Source organism: Barbus barbus (assembly GCF_936440315.1).
Source record: "Barbus barbus genome assembly, chromosome: 41".
In the NCBI taxonomy this organism is placed as follows: domain Eukaryota; kingdom Metazoa; phylum Chordata; class Actinopteri; order Cypriniformes; family Cyprinidae; genus Barbus; species Barbus barbus.
Window position 1 is genome coordinate 15,295,256 of NC_136719.1, and position 8,666 is coordinate 15,303,921.

The following is an 8,666-nucleotide window of genomic DNA, read 5'->3' on the forward strand; positions in this document are numbered from 1 at the left end:
TATTTGTGGCATGTGGCATTATGTCGATTACACAAAACCGAGAAGGGACATGGAAAGGATGTGACATAACTCTCTGTAAAGCGCTCAGTTTTTGATGGTGCTTTAAGTTGGGCCTGACAAGGCTGATGAGGCCCTAACCTCAACTACCCATAATCCTAACCTTATTGAGCCTGTAAGGCTGATCAGTCCTTCAGGAACAAAGCAGGGCACCTTGCAGATATCCACGTACAGGAATTATGTCAGTAATACAAACCAGACGTTTCTCCACCTAGAAGCAGTGGAAGTGAATGACGACTGATGCAGTCAAGCTCCAAAATGACAAAAACACACCATAAGGGGCGGTTCACACAAAGTGCATTTTTGTATTCAACTGCACTGCTTTACTATTGTTTTCTGTGTTAACTTGAGCTCGACGGACATGCTTGGGCATTCCACTTATTCGTGTCTTTTGCAGCAATGACACTGCATTGTATAAATGCAGCACATCTATTTTACACACTAGACCTGGCTTTTTTTCCATTACACTTTTCTGTATGTTTTCCTTGTGAACGTCCCCTAAAACCATCATAAAAGTAGTCTATGAAGAATGTGCTATATTTATTATTACATTTATCATAAGCCATATGATGGCTTTGTGTAGAAAAACAGGTTGAAATTGAAATCTCTATTCGCAGAAACGATGACAGAATTGTTATTTTTGGACAGATTAATTCTTAAAATGGAAAATAACCCAAAATATTAATTTAACCTAGTTATTTCCATCTATTTTAGCATTATTAATATTATATTAATATTTTGAATCAGTTTTTAATCTATGTATATTCAGTTTTCATTTCAATGTGTTTTTGTTAGTTTTATTAGTTTCTGTTATGGTTTTGTTTTGATTTTTTTTTTTTTTTTTACATACACGCACATATTTATATATACAGTCATGGCCAAAAATATCGGCACCCTTGGTAAATATGATCAAAGAAGGCTGTGTAAATTAATCTGCATTGTTAATCCTTTTGATCTTTTATTTTAAAAATTCGCAAAAATCGAACCTTTCATTGGATAATAAGAATTTAAAATGGGGGGGAAATATCATTATGAAATAAATGTTTTTCTCAAATACATGTTGGACACAATTATTAGCACCCCTAGAAATACTTTTGAATAAAATATCTGTGAAGTATATTCCCATTCATATTCACAATTTTGAGCACTCCAGATTATGATTATGAACATGACATTATCCAGCCATGGCTTCCTGTTTCACAGAAATATAAATAGGAGGGAAAACAAAGCCCAAATTCCCTTAATCATCCATCACAATGAGAAAAACCAAAGAATATATTTCTGATGTGCAGCAAAAGATAATTGAGCTTCACAAATTAGTGAAGTGGCTTTAAGAAAAGAGCTAGAGCAGTGAAAATCCCCATTTCCACCATCAGGGCAATAATTAATAATTTCCAATCAACAGAAAATGTTACGAAACTGCATGGAAGAGGACGTGTGTCTATATCGTCCTAATGCACGGTGAGAAGGAGGGTTTCAAGAAAAATTCTCCTTGCTCATCCAAAAAAAATCTCCAGCATATTCAGTTGTCAGACACGACTGGAACTTCAAATGGGACTGGCTTCTATGGTCAGATGAAACAAAAAAATGAGCTTTTTAGCAGCAAACATTTAAGATGGGTTTGGTGATCACAGGGATAAAAAGTACCCCATGTGTACAATTAAATATACTGCTGTATTTTTGATGTTGTGGGCCTATATTTCTGCTGGAGGTCCTGGACATCTTGTTTAGACACATGGCATCATGGATTCTATCAAATACCAACAGATGAATAATAAATAAGTGACTGACTCTGTTAGAAATCTTAGAATGGGCCATGTTTGGATCTTCCAACCGGACAATAATCCAAAAACAAACCTCAAAAACAACACAAAAATGAGTCACTGGGCACCACACCAAACTTCTGCTGGCCATTCCAGTCCTCTGACCTGAACCCTGTAGAAAATGAGTGAGGTGAACTGAGGAGAAGAAGCACCAACATGGAGCTGGGAATCTAAAGGGTCTGGAGTGATTCTGGATGAAGGAATGGTCTCTGATCTCTCGTCAGGTGTTCTCTAACCTCATCAGGCATTATAGGAGAAAATTTAGAGCGGTTAAACTGACAAATGGAGGTTTCAAAAAGTATTGAATAAAAGGGTGCCATTAATTGTGGCCAATGTGTATTAGAGAAAAACATTTATTTCATAATGATACTCCCCCCCCCATTTTAAATTCTTATCATCCAATGAAAGTTTAGATTTTTGTGAATTTTTTAAATAAAAGATCAAAAGGATTAACAATGCAGATTAATTTTCACAGCCTGCTTTGATCATATTTACCAAGGTTGCCGATATTTTTGGCCATGACTGTATACACTATATATATAGTTCCAATTACTGAAAATAATTTAATAGTTGTAGTTTACTATAAATCCTAGTGATGATTTTCTATTCAATGTTTACATGTTTGTTTCTCTCTTCTTGATGCAGCAACAAGAACAGGACCCCACCAATCTGTACATCTCTAATCTGCCTCTGTCTATGGAAGAGCAGGAGTTAGAGAGCATGCTCAAGCCCTTCAGCCAGGTCATCTCCACACGCATCTTACGTGATGCAAACGGCACCAGCCGCGGAGTTGGTTTCGCCAGGTACGCCTGACCAGCTCTCATACGTAGAACCTGTCATTATCATCATTAATATTCCATTAATAATGCATTTGCAATTACTCTGTCAGGATGGAATCGACTGAAAAATGTGAGGCCATCATTCAACATTTTAACGGCAAATACATCAAAACTCCTCCTGGAGTAGCAGGTACTACATTTGGGTCGTTTTTCATATTGAGTTTTGTATTGACCAGATGGTTATGACAAATAAATAATGAGGGATATGTTGTCATTAAGTGCCTACAGAACCCTTGCTGTGTAAATTTGCGGATGGGGGACAGAAGAAACGTCAGAATCAGGGGAAATATCACCAGAATGGGCGGCAGTGGCTGAGAGAGGGCGAGACTGTGAGAGAGCTGCTTTTTTCTTCTTTTTACATGCTGATTTCAATCACAAGTCTTAATTCAACTGTCACTCTCTCGTTCTTACACACGTACAGGGCGGGATGACACTAACATATGACCCTACTCCTGCTTTACAAAATGGGTGGGTTCAGAAATTATTACTCAAGAAATGTTGTACTTTGTGCTTTTAATTATGACACTGCATTGTAACAGCTCTTTCTTTAAAAAATGTGTTTGTCACCCCCTGCAGGTTTTACTCTCCTTCCTACAGCATTGCTCCTAACAGAATTATTGCTCAGACTTCTATCTCTCCCTACATGCACTCACCCGTATCCACCTACCAGGTACGGAGAAGCCATTTGTTTAGCAAGAGCCATATTTCTGCTCAATATTTCAAGTCTTTTGAAGATGTACAGTCTTTATATATGAGGAATTTATGTTCTTGTTTATGGAAAAATCTTTACATTCTTTCTAGCTTATTAGGTCTAAATAGATCTGAATCATATAGAATAACAACACAAATCGAAGTTTAAAATGTGTGTCGTTTTAATGTCAGGTACACAATCCCTCCTGGATACATCACCAGTCTTACCTCATGCAGCCCACAGTAAGTTACAGTTAAGCCGCTGCTCTTTTTCCTAAAGCACTTTTGCTTGTATAACTTTCTTTCTCTTCTGTGTGCAGGGTACCGTCCTCACGCCCACAGTGGACCACACCATGACCATCCAGCCCACTGCCATAATAGGGCCTCTCACACAGCAGCTCAGCCATCTAACCCTGGGCAGCACAGGCACGGTACGTCCCCCACAGATCCCACAGAGAATTCATTACAAATGTCTTGAAACAAACAAAAAAAGTGGCAGTAAATTAGTTTTTATTTTTTTTCTATTTGTCTTTTCTTTTTAGTTTTGGTTTTCATTGTTAATTTGAATTTAGTTAAATAAAAAAAATATATTTATTCTAGTTTCAAATTATTGCATTTTAGTTTAGTTTCAGTATTTTGGGGCTACCAGAATTTATATGCTAACTGGTATCAATTTAAATATTTAACGGCGTTAAATTTCTGGTGACAGGTTTTATAATATTCCCATGTATCAAAAATGTGTAATTGTATTTTAATTGTATTGCAATTATATTTTATTTCAGGTAGTTTTGGTGTAATGACAATTTCAGTTTGGTTTCAGTTATTAATATTTGTGTTAGTTTTAGGGCTGCATGATATAACAATATAAATTCAATATTGCAAAATTTACAGTGTACTATAAAAATATTTGTATTACTTTTATTAAATCTTCAGTTTATTTTATAGTACAATAGTTTTATTGCAATATATTTTTTAATATTTTCAATAATAATCACAATAAAATCCTATTTTATAGATTTAAAAAAATAGATTTTATGGTCATATTGAATGTCTAAAAATTATTTTTCAGCTTTTAAATTATTAGCGCCAGCAAAATCACCCCAGTCATAGAATGATTGATTCCAAAATCCAAATATAGCCATTTAAATCATGTACTGAAAATTCTTATATTTTGTCATAGTGCAATATATATCTCAGAAAAACTAAATATCCCTCTGTCAATTTTTAACAATATCGTGCAGCCCTAGTTTTTATAGAAATTGCGATGTATGGAATTACAAGAATTAGGCATAACCATATGAGCAAGAAGTTCATCCACCTAATATATTCCTCTAATGCAGGGGTAGGCAACGTCGGCCCTGGTGTAGCAAAATTAGCTCAAAAGGGGAATATTTAGCATTAATTATAACTGGTTATAATTAATAATAAATATTTAGATTAGATCTTAGAATTAACCGTAGCAGAATCAATATTACAATTATTTGATCTGTCCGTCCACCGAGCAGACAATATAATTATTTATCAATTGTAGGAAAGATTATTTTCCTGGCCAAGGAACAATAGCCTTCCTACTTATACAGCACTAGCAGTAGTTCAGCATGTAGCAAGTATTGTGAATATAAGGGATTTAATAAATGAAACTATAGCTAACATACAACTAAACTAAGCAAAACATATATATACAGAATGAAGGAAAGTAAGAAGAGAGAGAATAGCAAAAGAATGGCAGTATTTCACATCAATTAACCACAACCTAAATGAGAATCATCAGAGAATCACAATTCACCTTAAAGGGGATTCAAACTTAAACACGCATCTAAATAGTTGTAAACGGTTACTTGCATTGTTTTGTTGCTGAATAAGAGTCTCGATGCGGTAGACGAGGTTCTTGATGATTTCTTTAGGAGTGAGCTGAAGGTTTTCCTCTGGTTCTTCTGAAGATAGGAAAGTCCACAACAAGTCCACAAAGTTACTTGAAGGTAAAACTGCCAGAAGGTTAAACTCTGGCAGTTTAAGAGGAGAGTTTGGAGCGTGTCCGTCTGAAGAAGAAGAGTTTTGAGCCCCGATTAGTCTGAGTTCAGAACTTTTGATAGTTCATAGCCACACCCACTTTTTGGATGGAGTGGCCAATCAGAGGCATGAATTTTTAGCGGGAGAAACTTTTATTTTATTGCTGGTCTGGAGAGTTGGTGCAGTTTTACTTCAAAACACAGTAAAAATTGTATGATGCATTTCATGATCACAGTGTACATCATTGTTCGAGGAATAAAAAGAATCATTTTGATACCAAAAAATTTAACTCCTAGACGATATTAAAGCAGAGATGCACTCATACACTTGAATATAGGCGTTTAAAGTCTAACTATTACAAGTAAAGGGTTGTAACTAGGTTAATATAATAGGGGAATATACATACAACACATGTACATACCAGATACATTGATAACTGCTTAATTATGGCCTAAATAAAGAAAATGTCTTTATGTGTGTGTGTGATGTGTATTTGGAATTGTGAAGACAGATCACTGGTCTAGTCAGGCCATTGGTGCCTGGCACGGGGGTCATTCACTTCTCTTCGGAATGTGTTTGAAGTTTGATAGGGAGACGAGAGAGGTGACCTACTTAGCATCTTTTTGATAGTGGGGAAAAAACATTGGCAAACCCATATAAATGTAAATGGTGAGGCCAGGTCAGTAATTTATATGCAAATGTCAAAAGGCTAAAAGGGTCTCTTAAAACCAAGTGTAATCAACCATCAATGAGCCTACGCAGATGCTACACTGGAGTGCCGATGTCCTGCAGAGTTTAGCTCCAACCCTAATAAAACACCTGAACGAGCAAATCAAGGTCTTCAGTATCATTAAGACTACAGGCAGTTGAGGGTTTTGTCAGGGTTAGAACTAAACTCTGCAGGACATTGGCACTCCAGGACCGACGTTGCCTACTCCTGCTCCAATGTGTACTAGCTGTGAATATCACACGTCAACATGTGTCCATCTGTCCTCAGTATATGCCTGCAAACACAGCTATGCAAGGGACCTACATACCACAATACACCCAAGTGCCTCCTTCAAGTGCTACAGCCGAGGTACGAAACCCTTGCATGCTGAAACCCTTGCATTATTCCTAGTGTTTCAAAGCCTGATTCACTCTAATGTAGTCAGTAATGTTGTCCTCATGCCACTGCAGGAAAATAGCGTCCAACAGCAGCAGGTTGCCATAGAGACACCAACAGACCACACAACATACTCCTACCAGCATGGCAAGTGAAGAGGAGGTGGGCTACTTCCGGTTGCTTTGGAAATGTTGTGGTCTGTAATGGAAAGAGAGAGTAAAAACAACGTTTACCCATAAGAACATTTTTTTCATGTTGTTGTATTGGCATATCTATTGTATCCAAGAAATTATAAGATCAGTTCTTCTGAACTAGATGGATGAGTACCTCATGTTGTTTATCTTTTATAAGCTTCTTCTTTTCTGACTTATCTTATCTTTCTTTCTCTTATTTTAGTACATTCATAGGAGTGATGGAGGATACTGAACCACCTCTTTTGACAAAAATAAATGGACATTGTGAAAAGAAACATGAGCAGCGTGTCTGTTTCCAACGAAAGAAAGCAGACATTTTTTCTTGAAGACCAACCGATAATGAAGCTAAACCTATTTTAGTAAGTGAAAGACTTTGATGGAGAAAGCTATGACTACAAGATGTCATAAAAGTTCACAAAAAGCAAAGTAAGCTTTTTTTTTTAACACAAAAACACTCGCATACATACACGCGCGCGCACACACACACACACACACACACACACTTTGAGAAATATTATCCTGCAACATTATTTTCTAAAATGTTCTGCAAAGCCAGAATGAAACAACTATGATGTTACAGCACCATGTGTCATTTTAATTTGATTTAATCTTTTTGTAAAATTCTTCAAAGATTTTGTTGACTGTTTTTGAACTGTCTGCTGCAAAAGGAGAAATTTTGTACATAAAAAAAACTGTTTTTGCAAAGATCTTGCTGTATTTTTCTTGAATATCGATTTAAGGAAATCCTGAGGAACCTGCTGATTCCAGCAGCTAAGTCGTTTTGATAGATCTACAGAAAAATGTGCTGTATCGAAGAGCGTTGTAAATGCACTTGAGCAAGTTTGTGCCAGCAAGACGAGACTGAATTCTGAAACCAAGACCTCGTATCCCCTCACAAAAAATGTAATTTTTTTCCCTTCCAAAATGCTGCTTTATCTTGTAAGTTAGGTTATGCTGTTTAAATGTTGAGATTTATTTTTGTATTTGAAGATAATTTTTTTAAAGAAAATTTCAAAGAGAAGCTGTTTGGATGATAAACTTTTTTATGGTTTTGTTTTCATGTCAATAGTTCTGCCTTGCCGCTTCATACATATGGGTTATGTCTTTTCTTTTACGCATTGTAAGGAGTGCTCCTCCAATGTTGTAATGTAGGCCTGTAAATTAATTTTTCTTGCCATGGTGAACTTTAATAGTGAGGAGGGTGTTCTTTGGGCTGTGTCCCCTGAGATATAAAAATGGCAATATAATGAAAACCAAGAGAGTTCTTCCCTTATTAATGGAACACTCCCTCAGTTTCCTTCCTTCTGAGGTAAAAGATTGTGAGACTGCAATAGTGATTATTTGTGTTGTGCTCTGTTCATAAATATAAATCCAACATGCTGAAATGTAGCCTACATTTAAATTTGATGAACAGGACAATAGTTCAGTGATGTATGAAATCAAATATAATACTATAATCTAAATATATTAAGATAAAGGAGGATTATACTGTCTCATTAGCGCTCATATTTTACCTAAATTGTGAATGACTTCGCAGGCTGTAATGTGATAATCTGAAACATCGATGAGAAAGACGAGGTCGTTCTCTCTGGAGTTGCATCGGTATCACGCACGAACAGTGTAATCGGATTCAAAAACACAATTTAATGCGGTTCATCAAAAAACGTACCACGCAAACAGCGTAGCCTATGATCGGGTTCTTTTAAATCAAGTTTAAATAAAATTATCGGTTTGAATAAGTCTGCATTGTATTATTTACAGCTTTATGAAAAACAGAAATTCATATGTACCCAATACACACACCCAAATGAAGATGTAGTCTTATTTAGAGAATCATGGCACGAGTCAGTTAAAAATTTTGAACAAAATAGTTATCGGTTAGAATCAGTTTACACAGTATTGATTGCAATTTTATCAAAGTATTTCATATGTAAAGAAAACATAACTG

The 8,666-nt window shown here is 35.9% G+C and overlaps 1 protein-coding gene across 2 annotated transcripts in view; it reads left to right on the forward strand.

Moving 5' to 3' along the window:
* Nucleotides 1-8,452, forward strand: part of LOC306860783 (RNA-binding motif, single-stranded-interacting protein 2-like) — a 33,970-nt gene extending 25,518 nt beyond the window's left edge. Inside the window, exons 5-14 of one of the 2 annotated variants that reach the window (XM_079402701.1) lie at nt 2,526-2,683; nt 2,770-2,849; nt 2,939-3,048; nt 3,141-3,187; nt 3,296-3,389; nt 3,602-3,652; nt 3,730-3,840; nt 6,417-6,497; nt 6,599-6,686; nt 6,921-8,452. In XM_079402701.1, coding sequence (XP_079258827.1) covers nt 2,526-2,683; nt 2,770-2,849; nt 2,939-3,048; nt 3,141-3,187; nt 3,296-3,389; nt 3,602-3,652; nt 3,730-3,840; nt 6,417-6,497; nt 6,599-6,679 — 813 coding nt within the window. In that variant the 3' untranslated portion in view covers nt 6,680-6,686; nt 6,921-8,452. The remainder of the gene's footprint in view (nt 1-2,525; nt 2,684-2,769; nt 2,850-2,938; nt 3,049-3,140; nt 3,188-3,295; nt 3,390-3,601; nt 3,653-3,729; nt 3,841-6,416; nt 6,498-6,598; nt 6,687-6,920) is intronic. The other variant, XM_079402700.1, reaches the window with a different exon arrangement.
* Nucleotides 8,453-8,666: the final 214 nt, after the last annotated feature.